General features: G+C 38.4%; 1 protein-coding gene across 2 annotated transcripts in view; it reads left to right on the top strand.

Moving 5' to 3' along the window:
- Window positions 1-22,262, top strand: part of gabrb2a (gamma-aminobutyric acid type A receptor subunit beta2a) — a 73,505-nt gene that overhangs the window by 22,286 nt on the left and 28,957 nt on the right. For both annotated transcript variants that reach the window (XM_046860052.1, XM_046860051.1), the window contains exon 4: window positions 8,804-9,024. In XM_046860052.1, coding sequence (XP_046716008.1) covers window positions 8,804-9,024 — 221 coding nt within the window. The remainder of the gene's footprint in view (window positions 1-8,803; window positions 9,025-22,262) is intronic.

The raw sequence follows: 22,262 nt of genomic DNA, 5'->3' as shown, positions 1-22,262 counted from the left end.
TTACATGTGAACATATAATTGAAAAAATATATGTAAGTGCTCTTTGCATGTCATTCTAAAGCATAAAAAAAAGTATGTTTATTCAATCGTTCAATATTTTTCAATCCCCAAGAAAATACTACAGATGGCCTTGGGACATGTGAGCACCATTACCCTCATCAAATATGTAAGAAGTTATAAATATGGATGAATTTGAGTATGCAGATTATTTGTTCCCACAGTTACAAAAGCATATGAGAAGTTTAAAGAGAAAAGGTAAAAAAAAAAACATGCGGGACACTAATTTGTCTGTGTTTGCATGTGGAAACTGGGTGTGTGTGTGTGCGTTTGGGATTCACTGATGTCGTCAGAGAGTAAACAGAGCCCAAAGAGGCATCTGCTACCATCTGTGACCAGAGCAATTATTCACTCATTCTGCACTGAAGCCACGAGGCGAAAGCCAGACCCAGGTGTTTCATGAACTTGCCCTTAGAAAACCAAACGCACAAAACAACAGTCTTTATTTTACCCAACACACAAATGCCACACTTTGCTGTACTTTCCGATGCAGTTTATTTGTTTTATTTTATATTTTTATCAAATTCAGGTTCATCTAATTATTGCATACATACTATTAGGATCAAGTTTTGGCTGTAAAAACACTCTAAATGTAAATTTCTCAGCTGGATATGTTTTTCTTCCTCTAATTTATAATGTCTGTTACACATTTTTGCACAAATGCAATTATGTCTCAGATTTATTCAAATGTATTTCAGTTTCATTAAATCAAATAGAGAAAAGAAGTGGATGTTTGCATACACCATCATCATTATCATTATTGTTATTATTAGTATTATTATTATTAGTAGTAGTTGTACTATAGCAATAGTTGTGCTGGTAGTTCCAGTACCAGTAGTATTAGTGGAAGTAGTATTAATAGTAATAGCAGTAGTATTGATAGCTGTATATGGAGTATTATTAACAACAGTTGTATGAATAGTAGGAGTAATAACTGAAAAATAATATAATAGAATTTGTGTCTGTTATGTTGTTTATCGTATTGCGTACTGTAAAATGTGTGGTAATGTGTGCTGTAGTTTGTTATAGTGTGTTCTGTAGCATGTTCTGTAGTTTTATATAATGTGTGTTGTGTCTGCTGGATTTTGTCAACTAAAGTGTGTACTACAGCTTGCACTGTAGTGTGTGCTGTAATGTGTGTTGTAGTGTGTACTGCAATTTGTGCTGTATTTTGCACTGTAGTGGGTGCTGTATTATGTGCTGTAATTTGTACTGTAATGTATATTGTAGTGTGTGATGTATTTTGTGCTTTAGTATGTACTGTAGAGAGTACTGTAGTTTGTGCTGTAGTTTATGCTTTACTGTGTATTGCAGTGTGTATTAAAGTGTGTACTTTAGTGTGTACTGTAGTGAGTGCTGTAGTGAGTGTTGCATTGTGTACTGTAGATTGTACTTTAGTGTTACTGTATTCTGTGCTGTAGTGTGCACTAGTGTGTAGTGTAGTGTGTACTGTAGTTTGTGCTTTAGTGCGTGTTGTATTGTGTACCATATTTTGTGCTGTAGTGTGCACTGTAGTGTATGTTGTAGTGTATGTTGTAGTATGTACTGTATTTTGTGCTGTAGTGTGTAGTGTAGCATGTACAGTAGTGTGTGTTGTAGTGTTTACTGCATTTTGTGCTATAGTATGCATTGTAGTGTGTGTTGTAGCATGTACTGTATTTTATGCTGTAGTGTGTAGTGTAGTGTGTACTGTAGTTTGTGCTGTAGGTGTGTAGTGTAGCATGTACTGTATTTTGTGCTGTAGTGTGTAATATATTTTGTGCTAAAGTGTGTAGTGTAGTGTGTACTGTATTTTGTGCTGTAGTGTGCACTGTAGTGTGTACTGTATCTGGTGCTGTAGTGTAGTGTGTAGTGTGTTTTGTGCTGTAGTGTGGTGTAGTGTAGTGTGTACTGTAGTTTGTGCTGTAGTGTGCACTGTAGTGTGTGTACTGTAGCGTGTACTGTATCTTGTGCTGTAGTGTGTGTTGTAGTGTGTGCTGCATTTTGTGCTGTAGTGTGTGTTGTAGTGTACTGTATGTTGGGCTGTAGTGTGCACTGTAGTGTGTGTAGTGTAGCGTGTACTGTATCGTGTGCTGTAGTGTGCAGTGAAATGTGCACTGTAGCTTGTGATGTAGTGTGCACTGTAGTGTGTGTTGTAGCGTGTACTGTATTTTGTGCTGTAGTGTGTGTGTAGTGTGTACTGTAGTTTGTGCTGTAGTGTAGTGTGTAGTGTATTTTGTGCTGCAGTGTGCAGTGTATTGTGTGCTGTAGGGTGTTCTGTATTTTGTGTTGTAGTGTGCAGTGTATTTTGTGCTGTAGTGTGTACTGTATTTTGTGCTGTAGTGTGCAGTGTAGTGTGTAGTGTATTTTGTGCTGTAGTGTGCAGTGTATTGTGTGCTGTAGGGTGTACTGTATTTTGTGCAGTAGTGTGCAGTGTATTGTGTGCTGTAGTGTAGTGTATTTTGTACTGTAGTGTGCAGTGTATTGTGTACTGTATTTTGTGCTGTAGTGTGCAGTGTAGTGTGTTGTAGTGTGTACTGTATTTTGTGCAGTAGTGTGTACTGTATTTTATGCTGTAGTGTGTAGTGTATTTTGTGCTGTAGTGTGCAGTGTAGTGTGTGTGTACTGTAGTGTGTACTGTATTTTGTGCTGTAGTGTGTACTGTATTTTGTGCTGTAGTGTGGTGTAGTGTAGTGTGTACTGTAGTTTGTGCTGTAGTGTGCACTGTATCTTGTGCTGTAGTGTGCACTGTAGAGTGTACTGCATTTTGTGCTGTAGAGTGTATTGTGTACTGTATTTTGTGCTGTAGTGTGCAGTGTAGTGTGTGTTGTAGTGTGTACTGTATTTTGTGCAGTAGTGTGTACTGTATTTTATGCTGTAGTGTGTAGTGTATTTTGTGCTGTAGTGTGCAGTGTAGTGTGTGCTGTAGTGTGTACTGTATTTTGTGCTGTAGTGTGTACTGTATTTTGTGCTGTAGTGTGGTGTAGTGTAGTGTGTACTATAGTTTGTGCTGTAGTGTGCACTGTAGTGTGTGTACTGTAGCGTGTACTGTATCTTGTGCTGTAGTGTGCACTGTAGTGTGTACTGCATTTTGTGCTGTAGTGTAGTGTGTACTGTATGTTGGGCTGTAGTGTGCACTGTGTGTGTAGTGTGGCGTGTACTGTATCGTGTGCTGTAGTGTGCAGTGAAATGTGCACTGTAGCTTGTGATGTAGTGTGCACTGTAGTGTGTGTTGTAGTGTGTATTTTGTGCTGTAGTGTGCAGTGTAGTGTGCTGTAGTGTGTACTGTATTTTGTGCTGTAGTGCAGTGTAGTGTATTTTGTGCTGTAGTGTGCAGTGTATTGTGTGCTGTAGTGTGTACTGTATTTTGTGCTGTAGTGTGCAGTGTATTGTGTACTGTATTTTGTGCTGTAGTGTGCAGTGTAGTGTTTGCTGTAGTGTGTACTGTATTTTGTGCAGTAGTGTGTACTGTATTTTATGCTGTAGTGTGTAGTGTAGTGTATTTTGTGCTGTAGTGTGCAGTGTAGTGTGTGCTGTAGTGTGTACTGTATTTTGTGCTGTAGTGTGTGCTGTATTTTGTGCTGTAGTGTGTACTGTATTTTGTGCTGTAGTGTGGTGTAGTGTGTACTGTAGTTTGTGCTGTAGTGTGCACTGTAGTGTGTGTACTGTAGCATGTACTGTATCTTGTGCTGTAGTGTACTGTATTTTGTGCTGTAGTGTGTAGTGTAGTGTGTACTGTATGTTGGGCTGTAGTGTGCACTGTAGTGTGTGTAGTGTAGCGTGTACTGTATCGTGTGCTGTAGTGTGCAGTGAAATGTGCACTGTAGCTTGTAATGTAGTGTGCAGTGTAGTGTGTAGTGTATTTTGTGCTGTAGTGTGCAGTGTAGTGTGTGTTGTAGTGTGTACTGTATTTTGTGCTGTAGTGTGCAGTGTATTGTGTAGTGTATTTTGTGCTGTAATGTGCAGTGTAGTGTGTGCTTTAGTGTGTACTGTATTTTGTGCAGTAGTGTGTACTGTATTTTATGCTGTAGTGTGGTGTGTAGTGTATTTTGTGCTGTAGTGTGCAATGTAGTGTGTGCTGTAGTGTGTACTGTATTTTGTGCTGTAGTGTGCAGTGTAGTGTGTGCTGTAGTGTGTACTGTATATTGTGCTGTAGTGTGTACTGTATTTTGTGCTGTAGTGTAGTGTGTACTGTATTTTGTGCTGTAGTGTGCAGTGTAGTGTGTGTTGTAGTGTGTACTGTATTTTGTATTTTGTGCTGTAGTGTGCAGTGTAGTGTGTGTTGTAGGGTGTACTGTATTTTGTGCTGTAGTGTGTAGTGTGTACTGTATTTTGTGCTGTAGTGTACAGTGTCGTGCGTGTTGTAGCATGTACTGTATTTTGTGCTGTATTGGCACTGTAGTGTCTACTGTATTCTGTGCTATATTTCATGCTTTAGTATGTTGCCATGGCTGCTCATCAGGGATAAATGCACACCATTCACCTTAACTCTTGACTTGTAGTGTGTGCTGCAGTTTTGCTGTATTTTGCACTGTAGTGGGTGCTGTACTATGTGCTTTATTTTGTACTATAATGTATATTGTAGTTTGTGCTGTATTTTGTGCTTTAGTATGTACTGTAGTGTGTACTGTATTTTTTGCTGTAGTTTATGCTTTACTGTTTACTGTAGTGTGTACTGTTGTAAGTGTTATAGTGAGTGTTGAATTGTGTACTGTAGTGTGCACTGTAGTGTTTACTGTATTTTGTGCTGTAATGTGTGTCGTAGCGTGTACTGTATCTTGTGCTGTAGTGTAGTGTAGTGTGTGTTGTAGTGTGTACTGTATTTTGTGTTGTAGTGTGTACTGTATTTCATGATGTAGTGTGTAGTGTAGCGTGTACTGCATTTTGTGCTGTAGTGTGTGTCGTGGCGTGTACTGTATCCTGTGCTGTAGTGTGTACTGTATTTTGTGCTGTAATGTGTGTTGTAGTGTGTGTTGCAGTGTGTACTGTATTTTGTACTGTAGTGTGTGCTGTAGTTTGAAGTACTGTGTGCTGTAGTTTGCTGTGGTTTGTGCTGTAGTCGTCTTGTATTTTGTGTTGTAGTGTGTTATAGTGTGTACTGTAGTTTGTGCTGTATGTTATGCTTTAGTATGTGTTGTATTGTGTACTGTTGTATGTACTCTAGTTTGTGTTGTAGTGTGTACTTCATTTTGTAATGTAATGTCTACTGTAGTGTCCGTTGTAGTGTGTACTTTAGGGTGTGTTTTAGTGTTTACTGTATTTTGTACTGTATTGTTTACTGTAGTGTGTGCTGTAGTTTGTGTTGTAGTGTTTACTGTAGTGTTTATGCTGTATTTTGTACTGTAGTGTGTGTTTTAGTGTATAATGATTTTTGCACTGTAGTGTGTACTGTGGTTTGTGCTTTATCAATGCTGTAGTGTGTACTGTAGTGTGTCTTATTTTGTGTTATAGTGTGTGTTGTAGTCTGCAGTGGTATACCGTGTGGGTGAATTTGAGTTGTACATGGGCTACAGTGTATCCCATAAACCACTCATGTGACCGCTTCATGCGGAGGAGGATCTTTTCCTCTCACTTAAGGTGAAGTTGCTCTCTGGAAGAGAGGCAGAGCTCAGAGAAAGGGAAGCCAGAGTGTCCCGGTGTGTGTGTGGGCGCTGTGCTCTGAATTGACATGTTGTTTTATAAAAAAAAAAAAACAACGGTTTAAATTTACGAATTAATGTTGTTGTAGGAGTGGTGTGGTGAAGCGGTGATTTAATTCTGATCGTGTTGGCTCTACACAGTGTGTTTGTGCTTGGCCATGTTTGTCTATCTGTGTGAGGACATTTTGACCAAACGTTTTTGTACAGCGAGAATCACCTGCTGCTTGTATCTGCTCTAGCGTTAATTGTCATGTTACTAATCAAGGATAGTAAAACCCTCGCACACACAGGAGGACGCACATGCAGGTACAACATCCACTTCAGCTTGAACTATCAATGTTCCCAAACAAATTAAATAAACATGTACATATATACATGTATTTGTGTGTGTGTGTGTGTGTGTGTGTGTGTGTGTGTGTGTGTGTGTGTGCACCCTCCTAACCAGTACATGGGTTTTACTATCCTTCTAAGAACCTTCTGTTGATTAGTAACGTGTGTATGAGTGTGTTGCCCATCTGGGATCCTTCAGAAACTTGTAAAGAGCAGCACAGCTTTGTGCTCTCATGCAGGACATTCATCAGTGGGGTATTTTGGGCAGATGTTAGTTGGGTTTAAAAGCTCCCTTTCGGGCCATTGCTAGAAAAGCAAAGGGGAACTGAGGGTTCTTAAACGCCCGCTTAACCCTCACACACACACACACACACACACACACACACACACACACACACACTACACAAATATAGAGTCCCATTCAGACCTAGACTTAGACCAAGAAAATAGTCCTTAATCTCTACCTTCTATTTTAGCCATTAAAAAAAATCCCAAAATATGTTAAATGGCTGATGTTTTTGGATCAGGAACAAAAGGTGATGCTAATGACATTTTCATTGTGTTCATTTATTATTTATACTCCCACCCGAGAGAGATTCATGCTCCAAGTGGGTGTTTGAAACATGTTTGCTATTCAAATATCTGCATTTCTAAGTGAATAGAATTCAAATGCTAGAAACAGCCTTCAAAACAATGTGACATGGAATTAAAAGAATAATTAAATATTTAAAATATTTTATTCAAAAATTTGACTCTTGTATTTATTTATTTTCAGGTCTGAGATATATATATATATATATATATATATATATATATATATATATATATATATATATATATATATATATATATATATAGGCAGATGTAAAGGACAGAGTAGTATAAGTAGTAGTAAAGAAGAATAAGAAGATATATATTTGGACTAAAGTATGCGGACACCTGACCATAAAATTTGTCTCATTTCACATTTAGTCATCCTCCAGTCTTCTGGGAAGGTGTTTCACTAGATTTTGGAATGTAATTATGGAAGTTGTGTTTATTCAGCTACAAGGCCATTAGTCTATATATAGACTATTAATATCAGTTAAATATTTTAAATGATTCACCGCCTAATTTATATATATATATATATATATATATATATATATATATATATATATATATATATATATATATATATATATATAAATTAGGGCGGTCAATCATTTATAATATTTAACCGTTATTAATCGCATGATTGTTATGAGTTAACTTGGGATTAATCCGAACTTAATCACACATTTTTCCTCTGTTCTAAATGTACCTTACATTTACACTTTTTAAGTTTTCAATACTCCTAATCAACATGTGCATGGACAAACAAATATTGATGATTTATGCAAATGCATGTTTTTAATTAGTGAAACCAAACTCAACATAGAGAAAAAAATATTCTTGTAAATGTTTGTAAAAGTAATTATGGTGTTTTGAATGACAAAATGAATGTTGTTTCATGTAGCACCTGGGTTCTGGAGGACTGTTGTTTCATTTCACTGTGTACTGCATCAGATATATATGTGTGAAATGACAATAAAAGCTTCTTACTTGACTTGACTTGACTTGACTTGACTTGACGTAAATCAGGACATCAAACGGAACTTTGGCTATGTTTCCACACGGACGGTGAGGTGATACCGTAGAAACTACACTTCTTATAACTTTCATACGGGTTAACTAATTATAATTATCATAATCAATAAAATTTATTTTGGATGGAGTTTATGTTTTTTTTTGTTGCGTTGAGGGTTTTATTTTCGCCTGTTTTATATTTATATATATATTTTTTTTTGGTTTAATCGCGTGTTGATAAATATATATATATATATATATATATATATATATATATATATATATATATATATATATATATATATTCACCAACCTTTGATGATGGTAGTTATTGATGATGGAACTGAAAAGCAGCACTAACATTACACTAAACCCATTTTCATGTCACTTTCCCAAACCTTACCCATCTGTATTGCTTGTTACTTAACCTGCCAAAATATGTCCAGACATTTTTTTTGGAGACAGATGCTAATTGACAGATTCTCCTCATTACGCTGGGAACCTTGGGAACTCTACCATAAAATCTGTCCCTTGCAAAATCTGTAAAAAAAAAATACATTCCTGTTTATCACATATTACTTCAATGAGGAATATCTAAATGTACATATGATTGAGCAGGGCATGAGTTTGGAGACAATTAGGACAAAAATATTTTACAACCTTTCAAAATGGCTTTATATGAGAGACAATAACATCTGTTTATGTCCAAATCCTCTGTGCTTCAAAGTAGCATGCTCAGGCAGAAATCAAGTGAAATCCTTCATTTGGGAATTTCTAGGTATTCCTTATAGTTATTAGTATTGAAACATTTGTGTTGTGTTCAGCGATGCTGCTGCTAATTAGTTTTGTTCAAGATCTTAATATACAAACAAAACTATAGATGTATTGGATTGGATTGCAAAATTTGGACTGAAGTATCCATTATATCTCCAGTTTTGTTTGCTTATTAAGATCTTGCCCAGGATGCAATGCAGCTGCACTATGCAGGTAGTTGGTGATCTACAAGATGGAGTTAATCATGGTGTCAGCATAAAAGTTGCCGCCTAGGAAGCTAATCAGTTTGAGATGAGATTACGATTCCATAAGCGAGAGAGCTGGGCAGACTAAAAGACTAAAGCGCTGCGGCTGATAATAGATTTTGCTTTTGGATTTTTTTTTCCCCTAATTTAGTTTTCTCTGTCATTTTCCAGGACTACACCCTGACCATGTATTTCCAGCAAGCATGGCGGGACAAGCGTCTCTCGTACTCGGAGATCCCTCTGAACCTGACACTGGACAACCGTGTGGCCGATCAGCTGTGGGTGCCTGACACTTACTTCCTGAATGACAAGAAGTCCTTCGTGCACGGCGTCACGGTCAAGAACCGCATGATTCGCCTGCATCCCGATGGCACCGTGCTCTATGGATTGAGGTAGTTTTTCCGTCTCTTCATCATCTCTATCGAACAGGCACACACCTCGAATCAATACTTGTGTAATTCAACTCATAATTCAGCGATACCTCCTGTTTGGATAGCTCAAGGAACCACCTTTAAAACCCTCTGCTTCAATGCAAGTATTTATATTCTTTATATTCCAAGCATGTCTTTCAGGCAGGGTGGAGTGGGTGGAGAAGAGTGATAGCAGGAGTGTGATAGAAGAGTATCTGTGAGAGTGAAAGGGAAAGTTTATAGGACTGTTGTGAGACCTGCGATGTTGTATGGATTAGAGACAGTGGCATTGAGTAAAAGACAGGAGGTGGAGCTGGAGGTAGCAGAGCTGAAGATGTTAAGGTTTTCATTGGGAGTGACAATGATGGACAGGATTATAAACTTGTTTATTAGAGGGACAGTGCATGTAGGACGTTTTGGAGACCAGGTGAGGGAAGCGAGATTGAGATTGTTTGGACATGTGCAGAGGAGGGACATGGGGTATATTGGTAAAAGTATGCTGAGGATGGAGCTACCAGGAAGGGGGAAAAGAGGAAGACCAAGGAGGAGGTTTATGGATGTGGTGAAGGAAGACATGCAGGTAGTTGGTGTAAAAGAGGCAGATGTGAAGGACAGGGGGGTATGGAGACGGATGATCCGCTGTGGCGACCCCTAATGGGAGAAGCCGAAAGAAGAAGAAGAAGATCTTCTAAGCATGTCTTTTTTCTCATGCTTTTTATGCCGACAGGGGACAGATAATCAGCGGTCCTGCTTCATTGAGGTCGTCTTTCAGCATGTCTTTTGAATTATACTGTATGTTCCTTTAAACATATATCTGCACTGCAGCATATCATTGAAAGCTTTTGTAGGGCTAGAATCAATAAAGCTAATTCATGACACTCTAATATGTATGGGTTTATGTAAGCGAACGTCTCGTTTATATAACGATTGCGCACGGATAGGACGTGTTGCAGCCGGGGCCCACTACAGGCGACGGGGAAGCGGTTCATCAGAAGACCTTGGAAAGGAAAAGCAAACAATACTTTACAGCCTTTTGCTATTCTCTAGCGATGAGAAACGTGCACAAGAGAAAAAAAAGAGGTTTTTGCTCTAGACTGGTGTCTAATCAGGGGTACTAATAGGGTTTTCTTCTTTCTGATGTTAGGGGGTTTAGTGAACGTTCCTGTCATGTTGCTTGAAATCGTGCACTGTTTGTAGCAGCAGTGGGGGTTTGCCTGTGTGAGTGTGTGTGTTTTAAAGGGAATGATTGCCTGTTACTCCACAGACGCACTGCTTCCTAAGCATTTAATTACCAAGAGATGCTCAGTTTGCCTATCAGACAGCAGAAGGCAGATGTGATTATCCTGCTCCTATACAATCTCGACCAATATCCTGTTCAGGTATAAGCTAACAGGCCCTGACATGCAGCAAGTCAAAACACAGCCAGTATGCTCTCACTAGGGGTGTGTATCTAGTCCTTATGAGATTAGGGAGCACATCTCCGTCAGAGGTACAAAATAAATATTTAAGGCAGACAATGATTTAATATGGCTTAGAGATGCTTTCATTGAGTTATTTATTACTGTGCAGACAACTGGATTTTAGATTTTAAATAAAAGAAACTCGAATAGTGGAAGGCCATGGGGGGAATGACAAGCTCATAGGCCACACCTTCTAAAGGGGACTGACAGTGACACATGGAGCACCTCCTAATTCAAAGGGAACTGACACTTACATAGGCTACACCTCCTTCAGGGGACTAACCCAAAGAGGTTTAACTTTTGTAAAGGTTCTGACAATCACAATAAGCCACGCCCCCTTCAGGGGGACCCGACTGTCACACAGACCACGCCTCCTTCACGGCGACCGACAGTCACATGAGCCACACCTCCTTTAGGGGACTTACTGTTTCATTAGACACACCTTCACAGGGTCTGACAGGTATATAAGCCACACCTCCTTCAGGGGATTGACTGTCACATGATCCATGACTTTTTCAAAGGGTCTGACAGGTATATAAGCCACACCTCCTTCGGGGGATTGACTGTCACATTATCCAGGACTTTTTGTTTATGTGATAGACAGTCAAATAAGCAACACCTCCTCTATAAGGACTTACTGTTACACAAGTCAAACCTCCTTTACAGGAACTGGTAGTCATATAAACCACACCTCCTTCAGATTATTGACTGTCACATAAACCATACCTCCTTCACAGGGACTGACAGTCACATAAGCCCCGCCTTCTTCACAGGGACTGACAGTCACATAAGCCCCGCCTTCTTCACAGGGACTGACAGTCTCATAAGCCACGCCTCCTTCAGTAGGCTGTCAGTCACACCAGCCACGCCTCCTTCAATGAACTTAATACGGATCATTTTTAAACAAAAAAATGACATTGAGGAAATCTAGGAAAATAATTGTAGACTACTTGCTCTTCAATGACACTGCAATGGAAATTAAAAAGAAAACTGATGTTCAAGTTTATTTCTACAGCGCTTTTTTCCACCCCGTCCCAAAGCAGCTCCCCCGAAGAAGAAAGTACTTTGAAGAAGAAAGTAAATAATATTTAATGATGCAAAAACCCCACAATACCATGATTATATAACTTTAGTAGAATGTATAAACCCAAGCAGTTTTTCTGCACTGGTCATTACATACATCCCTACTGAGACCAATTGATGAATTTTTCTACTGCTAACTCTCACTTGCTGCAGAACACAAGCAATCCACTCTCACAAATGCAACTCAAGTCTTTCCCTTTTATCAGATTTTCTTTTTTGCATAAATTCTTAATGCACCACATTCATCACCCTGTGTGCTTCATTGTTCTTTTTTTCCGCAAAAGACTTGGTAATAATGGAGCGTACCGAAATGACACATTATTTGTTCAAGAGAGTGCGAAGATGACACATAGAGGTGTGAGTGGGCTGGATGGAGTGTGTTTGAGTTGCTTTTTGGGGTTCGCAAAGATTAGACGGAGCTTACACAAACACACCGCTATTTATAGTGGCCACAAGTCCCTTTGTGTAATCTCCCATTTCGGTGCTATTAAACAGGCTGTCTTGTTTTGTTGTGGCCGGACTCGAGGAAGACGAGGAAGATGACAGTCACTGCCGAGAGGGACTGAGCTCGCTGGGTAGAGACCAAGGAGATTAGTACCGCTGTCTGTTTTTTTTTTTCTTCGAGCATGTTCAGTCAATAGTGGTTTAGCATGACAGGCACTGAGTGTGAGATTAGGATTCAGACCAATATTGAGTTTTTCAGTGTTGTTGAAACAGGCGATGGGTTCACATAGACAGAAATAATATTTGGATATTTGAGGGTTTGTTTTGCCATTGGATGGATGATTATAAATTAGAGGCCAAAGTTCCAAAGTTAGTGTTTTCATTTATTGCATTCGGCGAATGCCATTATCCCGAGTGACTTTCAATGATCCTATTTATACAAATGAGCGGATGAGGTTTAGGGGCCTTGCTCAAGGGCCCGAACATTGGTAGCTTGGTGTGGCTGGGATCTGAACTCCTCTGAAGTCCAACATCTTAATCAGTGGACTCCAACTTCTCTCAAGGTTGCTTAAGATGTACAGGGAAGAATTATAGTGATATGTAATTATTTATAATTATTATATATAATAATAATATTATAAATTTATTATAAATCATAGTGTTATATAAAATAATATAATTATATCTAATAATAATTATATAATTATAATTATTCAATATAATAATAGTAATAATAATAATAATAATAATAATAATAATAATAATAATAATAGTGCTCAAATTTTCTTTGTATCATATGTACAAATTAATGAAAGCCAATCAAGCTTATGTTCACAACACAGCTGATATCCATTTAGTGCCACAATACTGCATCCAAGGCAAAAATGACATTTTTACAAAAAAAAGTTATTTTCGCCGACGCTGAATGTAATCATTGGCCAACGCTGCTCATCTCAGCTAGAAGTTGGCAGTGCATGACGAAAACACAGTGAGCCATCCAAAATGGCAAACTAGCCATGTCATGCATCATGTGCCAGCATCCACATCGACATGTCAAAATAAACGACGCTAAAGTGGTGTCACTTTACTGAGGACTCTGAGCCCTGGAGCTGCCGTGTCTCTGCTTTGTCTTTCCTTGCAGGCTCTGATCATAGTGTGCTAATAGCTACACGATAATTCACATTGTTTATTAGCGCTAGTGATTCAGCTCGGTCCATGTCGTGCTTCGTTTTGGTAGGATTGTTAGCCGCTGGATGTGTCTACGAGCGCAGCGCCATAATAAAATGCTAGTCTGCAAGCTTCAGTAAACAAGGTCATTTGGAATAAAGGTGCACAGCATGCCTTAGGCTGTACACCAAACCTTGTGTGAACTCTGAAAAGCGCAGCACTGCAGAAGGACATGCGGGAAAGAAACACAGCCAATTGAATCCGAGTCCGAGATATACATATTAAAGGCCAGAGATTATGTCATTTTGAAGTGAGGTCACTTTAGGCACAGGGCTGGTGTTCCCTCTTTGTGTTGTTTAGTTATTTCCATGTCGAAATTTTGGTCAGTAAACATGAACAGGGTCGGTAAAATAACTCGAGGAGACCAGATACCAGAGTTATCATTATGCAAATGCAAATGTATTTAAAGTATAAATATAGAAAAAGGCACTTACTGCCAGAGATTTTGCCTCAGGCTACTGTCCACTGCCAAAATAATCAACAAAAAGGATGAGTAACTGAGATTATTTAAGAGTACCTTCTGTATTCCAAATACAAGCCAAAGAGACACACAGTACCTTCTCTTTCTCCTCAATTAAAATAAGCAGAAAGGAAGAAAACACACCTGGGTAGTGTTCAGGTAGCTAAAAGGGCATAATTATCCAATACTTGCAAAGTGTAACTAATATCTAATATCTATAGCTGTATAAACAAGCTGATATAGTGTTATAATATATTAGATGAGCATAAAGATGGAACCCGAGTTACGATTTGCTTTTCTTACGATGATGATAGCGATACGACAGTATTGTAAAAATATTGTTTCCACATACATCGCTGCCACATACATATATACTGTATAATTTATACAGTATGGTACTGTAAATTCCTGGATAGGCTAGGGCATGTCTCGACTTGCGATATTTTCAAGTTACGATGGAGTCATTGGCTATATGATATACGCACAATTTGTGGTGCTAGCAAAAACTGACAATGTTCAAGATTTGGCCACATAGCTGAAAATCTGGTTCAAAAGCTACCCAGGTAGCCTTTTTGCTGGGCCAGGTTTTGGTTGTAAATCTTGACCCAGTGAAACAGGGTTTCCACAGGGTCTTAAAATGTTTAAACTTTTAAAAAGTCTTAAATTTGCTGTTCCAATTTTTTAATAATTTAAAACAGGCCTTAATTTTCTGATGTCCACACAACCTCTAGTGCTCAATGAAATGCTCACGCAGCAGTTGTAGAACATGCAGAATGTTTTTGTCTGTTTGTTTCCTTGGTGCTGTAGTTCTTTCTTTCGCTGGTCCAAATATAATACGCTGTATTACAACTACAAACGAGACCAACATGCAACAGCCAATCAGCTTCCTGTTATTGGCGCAAATCTCCCCTGGATTGTACCACAGACATAAAACAAATTGTATTTTTCAGCTAAGGCGAAGAGTAAGTTTTGCCATACTTGGTTTAAGATTTTTATTTGGGGCGCGGTTAAGGCCGGTTGCTAACAACATATTTTTGTGTGTGTGTATTTTTTGATGTTTTGATATAGGTCTTAAATTTCATTCTTATTGGCCTTGAAAAGGTTTTGAAAAGTCAGAAATTTGACATTGGTGAAACCTGCAGAAACCCGGTGTACCTTTGTTTGTTGGGTTAACACAGGGCTACGAGTGCCATCTTTATAATCATGTTCCGTTAGTCCTTTACTGACAGGGTTATTATGAAACATTTTACTTTGCCAGCAGTGGGTCAACGTTAGTGTGTTTACCATGAAAAGTGCTCCTTTTGCAAACACTGTCAGAGTTATGTGTTAATGCTGACTCAACACTGGCATGATGTTGGTTTGACATTGGCATTACACTGACAGGATGTTGACCCAACTGACGCAACATTTGCACAACAATTACACAACCCTAACACACTTTTTTGACAACACTGGCACAACATTGACACCATGTTGAACTATTGTTGACACGACACTGACACAATGTGCACACAAGACTGTCACAACATTTAGACAACATGTTGACAAGACTGTCATGATGTTGATGTGATGTTGATGTTATGTTAATGTGATGTTGACCCACCATTTGAGGCGACTTTGGTACAAAGGTTTATCGTTGCTGACACACCACTAATATGATGTTTACACAAGGCTGACACGCGATTGGCAAAATGTTAAGACGTTGCACAATGCTGACATGACACGTACACAACATTACACAATGTTGACATGGCATTGACACGACATTGACAACATTGAGACATTGCACAATGTTAATGTGACACTGACACAAAGTTGGCACAACGTTACACAATGTTGATACAACATCGGCACAACATTGAGTTGAACACAACACTGATACAGCATTCAAACAAAATGACAGTATTGACACAACATTGACACATTAACACAACGTTGAGACATTACACAATGTTGAGACAACATTGACAGATAAGATATTGACAAGATATTGACCTAAAACTGACACAAATTTGAGACAACATTACACAATGCTGACACAATATTTTAACAAGGTGGACATAAAAACTGGCACAACATTGAGACGTTACAACAGGATTGACTCGATGTTGACAAAACATTGGCATGGAATATTGTAAGAATCAACACAGTGTACAGAGTATAAGTTAGAGCTCAGTGAAGGGAAAAAAATTGTCAGGAGTAAAAAATAACTTAACCTGACCTTCACTTCTATATGCAGATGGAAATGAGCAGAAGGAGAGGAGGAATCAAAGCAAACAGGAGAGATTAAGAATTACAGATAAAGACCAGGAACAGAAAATACAGATAGAGGTGAGAAATAAGGGAGCGTAGGACAGAAATGAGAGAAATTGCCCAAAAAGAGACGGAGATGGAGAATTAGAGATAACAACCAGGAGCCAGAGAAAGAAGATTAAGATTCAGCGGAGCAAGTGTGGATTGTAATGAGAGAGGAAAGGAGAGACAGACTGCAAGCAAGAAAATTGGGGGATTGAAAGAGAGAGAGAGAGAGAGAGAGAGAGAGAGAGGAGAAAAACATTAGAGAAATAGAATAGTATTGATACGGACTGGGTGGAGATGAGAAGAAAATGAAGACGTGAGAAGTAAATGTTTATGGTAGTCAAAGAAAAAAGGGAAATGTGGAAAGTGATTCAGAAAGAGGTGGAGAGCAGAAGACAAATGAGTACTAAAAACAATAAACGAGAGAAATGGAGGAAAAAATTGGAAGATTTAATGAAAGGAATGGATAGGTGCACTGTAAGGAATTTGAGTCATTTCTACAATAAACACAATTATGTAAACTTGGATTCTGGGAATATTTACTTTACTGACAGATGAATCTGTATTGGCATAAAGCTACAGTAGCACTTTAATGCTTATACTGCATTATAATGATATAAAATAGCATTAACTTTACAGTAAATCGAGCTCTAAATGCATTTGGTCCTTTTCTTGTTTTCTTTACTACTGTTCATTTATTCAGTTTTTTGGTTTGAAAAGTAGCGCTTCAGATACACTACATGAACAAAATCATTGAGACACCTGAATTTTTCAGCCATATGTGGTTCTTGCCAAAACTATTGCTACAAAATTGGAGTGACGCAGTTGTGGATGCGATAGCATAAAATTTTTCCCTTTACTTTAACTAGAAGGCCGAAACTTGTTAAAGTATGACAATGCCTCTGTGCACAAAGCCAGCGTCATGAAGATATGCTTTACATGGAAGATCTTCAGTGGCCTGCTACATAGATCTGACCTCATCTTTATCCTAATCTTCTTCTTATTTCAGCTTCTCCCATTAGGGGTCGCCACAGCGGATCATCCGTCTCCATACCCCCCTGTCCTGTATATCTGCCTCTTTCAAACCAACTACCTGCATGTCTTTCCTCACCACAGCCATAAACCTCCTCCATGGTCTTCCTCTTTTCCTCCATCCTGGTGGCTCCATTCTCAGCATTCTCCTACTAATATACCCCATGTCCCTCTTCTGCACATGTCCAAACCATCTTATTCACGCCTCCCTCACCTTGTCTCAAAAACGTCCTACATGCGCTGTCCCTCTAATAAACTCATTTCTAATCCTGTCCATCGTCGTCACTCCCAACATAAACCTCAACATCTTCAGCTCTGCTACCTCCAGCTCCACCTCCTGTCTTTTACTTAATATATATACAATTCAGTAAAGGTTAAACCATGAACAGGACCTGGTGGTAGAATATGCAAGTGGAGAGTTCATGTTAGCACATTCAGTTGTCCCCTGGACAAGTGCTTCACAAAAAATAAAAAAATTCACACCATTTCCTCAGAACCATGATCAGATAAATAAGAGAAAAGCCAGAAATTATTGGAAAAGACTTGCAGGATGACCTGAAAGCATTAGTGCACGACAGTTATATTTGCACTTGTTATCTTCTTGACATGTCGATTTACTACACAATCTTTGCACAGTACCTTCTGTACCTTAATCGCTCTTACTCGTGTTAATGGACCCATATTTTCATTTAATATATTGCTATTTATTGTAAATAGGCCACTTTTGCACTTCTGGTTAGATGCTAACCACATTTCAGTAGCTCTGTATATGTACTTTGCATAATGACAATAAAATCTAATCTAATCTAATCATCTCTAGTGCTACACCTCATATAAAACGTTTCAACTACAAATGAAGCACAGGGATCTCCATTTCAAAGAACTTAGACAGATTATACCTCTTGTGTAAGAATATACTCTGATAATAATCAGTAATTCAGTATGTCATCATTTTTTTAGATAAAAGGGTTGCAACATACCATACCCATAGTGAAGCATGGTGATGGGAGCATCATGATATGGGGCCTCGTCTTTTCAAGAACAGTACTTTGGCATGTACATCATTGAGAGAAACGTAAATAAAGCAATGTCCCTGAATACTAAAGGTGAAGTTAAACTTCTGGGCAAAGAAAATAAATCTGGGGAGAAGATACAAAACAATAACCCCAAACATACAGCCAGAATAACTCAAGAAGGCTATATATGGCCTCCCCAACCTTCTGACCTGAATCTCATAGAACATTTACTATTAATAAACAACACAAAATGAATGCTGTAAATATTATTTAAAGATAATTACCTGCCAACCGGGCTTCTACTACAATAGTTTACATTTTCAAGGTCATTGCTTTGACACAAAAATAGAGTACAGTGTAATGGGGCAGAGATGACAGCGGAAAAGAGATAATGGGGAGAAACGTGAGTATGAGAGAAATAATAATATGATTGGGATGAAGTGAAAGAGCTGCCCAGAGAGAAAGATTAAAATGGAAAGTGGCTGATTAGAAACAGGAAGAGGTGGAGAAGATTGGAAATGAGAGAAGTACTGCAAGATGACGAGATGGAAAGAAAGAGAGAGAATGTAGTAGTGACAGGGATGGAGGGTGAGGGTGAGGGCGAGAGAGATAATGAAAGAGAGACTGAGCGAGGAGGGTGAGGCATCCTGGTACGCCATCTAGGTGAGTGTCAGAACACAGTTTTAAAAAAAGTAGCCTGCCATTCAACACCACAATCTGTGCCATGGCAACCATTTTCTCTTCATACACACATATATGCACACACACACAAGCATGGAGACGTTCACGGATGATGACAACGATGACGATAAAGCTCCTGTTATAAATAGCATGTTATTTTTACTTCTGCCATCTTGGCCTAATTTCCTCATTTCCCCGGTGCTTCCTGTGGACGTGTGATTATTGGGAGGTGGATTAGACGGTGCACAAGGGCTGCGGGGTTTCATCTTAAAACTTCCAGGTCACAAGTGACAGCGGGGGGGTATCAAGTCATCCTCATATTTGTATTCATTGTATTCATATACTGGGCTTCTGAAAGCCCATTGAAATGGGTGTAAACTCTCATTTCCCTGTGGGTGTTCAAAAAAGGAAAAACCCCTGCATGCTTTATGTCTTATTATAATATTAATAAATAACTTTTTGTTTAAGTTGTTGTCATGGAAACAAAAGGTTAAGGGCCTTTTGTGCTGGTGATACCAACCTGATTCTGTCAAACAAAAACTGTACTTCATCAGTCAAATAATGCAAATATTGGCCTCCTGAAGTTCTCGGCATTGTTCAAACTACAATGGACAGCTATTAAATGTGCCAACATGGTTTGTTTTATTCCAAAGGGAAAAGGAAATATGAATAACATGGATAGACAGGAAACTGAAGCTAAAATCCTTATTAACAATCCAAAATCCAAATTGTGCCCTAAACACGCAGAAGGAAAAGGGTTGAACAAACAGAGCCAAAAATTATTAAACCCCGAACACAAGCCAGGAAGACCCGAGTAATAAAGATTAGAATTGCAGTAGGTGAGGGATTGCAAACCCTCTTAAAGAACAGTGCACAAAGTAATGCATCTCAATCAGATCACATGCTTGTGACTCAGTATTTTTTGTACTTGAGGTTAACACTAGTAAGAACCCTGAGTCACTACACATCGACACACCGATGACTCCGGTGGCATGACTACAGTAAGAATTTCGATTAAACCTCACCGCTGGCATTTATCAACAACAGGTCAAATGAACCCACCACTTTCCTTATTAAGTTATAAACAAAGAACATGCTGAATATTTCAAGTCTATATATTAATATAAATGTATTAATCAAATGCTTATCTTTCATGGTACTTTAAGCAGGATTGTAGGATTGCTAGTGTTTTTTTTTCTTTTTCAAGTCATTGACCACTTGAAAGTTGTAGACACAAATCTTATATATACAGTTAAATACATGAAAAAAACAAAAAAACAACGAGTAATCATTTTGGAATTACCGTAATTTCCGGACTATAAAGCGCACCCATATATAAGCTGAATTTGACAAAGATTTTTTTTTGAACATAAATAAGCCGCACCTGTCCATAAGCCGTCTACACTGAAACTAATGAACTTTACACAGGCTTTAACGAAAGACAGTGTCTGTTACATGGTGTAACGGGTGAAATATGTTGTGGCTCCTTTAAGAGTAGAGAAGTATTTTGGGAACAGCCTGCCGCTGCATTTTTCCGCTATTACTGCATGTGTGCAAGGCCGAGGAATATGTCCTTATTATTTTCTGATGCTCATTTCTAAGTTTCTTTGACTAACCCGTAATGCTGTTGCCAAGCAAAATAAAAAAGCACGAGTTTTGGAAACCTGTCTGTGCTTATATGATTTCATTTGCAACTGGAGTTAGTGAGCTCTCCCATGACCCAGACTCAACGCTTTACAACGGCTTGTATCTAAACAGTAGCCTACCAAAAAAGTCATTGTTCACTGTCTTCCTCCTTCCTTTCACAACTATTTCTCTCTGGAGTTTATCTTTTGGCATCGTCGTGCGTTTAAAAATCACCACCGATGGAAGTTTTTTTCTCCCGATGCCGTGCAGTTTAGAATACAGGTGAATTGCGTTTTTTCGTTTCCGTTCGGAAATTTAATTGGTCTAATGTTATGGGGCTCAGTTTTTTTGCTTGAAGTTTGTGAAACCGGGAAAAATCCAGGAAAAATCCAAAAATTATCTGCTTCGTTGTTCAAAACGTGGGAAAAAAATATCGGCTTATAGTCCGAAAAATACGGTACTACAGTAACAAATGACTTCTGTTTCAAGCTGAGAGGCTTGAATTCTTTTCCTGTAAAGGAACACACCAAGCATTGATGCTCCCTGGTTCTTGCAGTGCATTATGGGATTTAATTAGGAGCAAACGTTCCAGTGCATTTAAATGGTTACTTAAAATGGACGACTACTTGTTTAGGGCCCTGAGTACTGAACTAGGGAACGGATTGAGACACATCCTATTGAGTCATTAAAATCTTCTGGATATAAAGTGTTAAAATTCAAGTGAGTGTGAACTTAAGTCAGAGATTAATTATAATTGGGTAGAAGTGGAAGTGACAATACCAGAGCTCAGGTGTTATCAGCCAAATTCTTGGAATGCTGACTGATTAAAATGTGAAAAGAATTCATTTCAGGTTGTTTTAATTAAAGTGACAAAATCAGGATATATGTCACGTTGACGTTTATGCCATTAAGCAAACACGCTTATCCAGAGGTGCTTTGTAGTCTCCATCAGAAAAGATTTTATACGTTGTTCCATTTGGGATGAAGAGGCCAGTCAAGCTGAGAAGGGCTTGATGAGGGCCTTCTGGTGAATAGGTGCTGGTCTGGTTCTGGCTTTGTAGGCAAGCATCAGGGTTTTAATACTGATGTGGCAGTTACAGGAATTGGTGAAAGAAAAAGCAATGGGGTGTGGTGTGGAAGAACTTGGGAAGTCACTCAGATGGATTCTGGCTCATATGCACAGGTTTATCGTGAAATTTCAAAAATCTGAACAAGCACCTGGGAGGTGATAGTTGATACACGTGAATAAAGCAGATACTTCCACAAACATGTAGGAGTCGCTAAATATCGGAAGCATGTGTGTAATAGGAATTACATTCTTTTCGGGTGAATCTTAAAAAATTTAGCATGGGTTCATAGCAGTGGTCAATACAAAGCATTGGTTAACAGGTTAAAAGTCCAATTGTCAGTATTAGTGAATTTTGGCTTTTAATAAAGTAGACAATATTAGTGAACAAGCCGCACTATGTACAGATGGTCCCAGAGTTACGATGGTTTGACTTTCATCACAAGATGAAAACTTGAAAAAGAAAAAAAGCATGAAATATTGCATGGAACACAATAAATAAAGATACAAATAGAATAATTAGTGGCTTAAGAAAAACAGGTGAACATAGTAAGTACTGGATCAATGGAATGACAGAGGTGGAGACAAAACCTAAACAGGCAAATAGTAAAACATAAACAAAATCATGTGGAAACAAGGCGAATAGATACAAATCCTCAACCAGGGTTACTAAACTCTGACTATACTGAATTGTAGTTATAGATGAAGTTATAAATTAAATTTGAACATAAATTATAAAGCACAGTTATTATACAGACACACTATTTTGTGTCTTTCTACTTCCAGGATGTTATTTTTTATAAAATAAAATACAGGACACACTATCT

This window comes from Silurus meridionalis, chromosome 10, assembly GCF_014805685.1.
Source record: "Silurus meridionalis isolate SWU-2019-XX chromosome 10, ASM1480568v1, whole genome shotgun sequence".
NCBI classification, from domain to species: domain Eukaryota; kingdom Metazoa; phylum Chordata; class Actinopteri; order Siluriformes; family Siluridae; genus Silurus; species Silurus meridionalis.
This window is presented reverse-complemented; position numbering and strand designations above follow the sequence as displayed.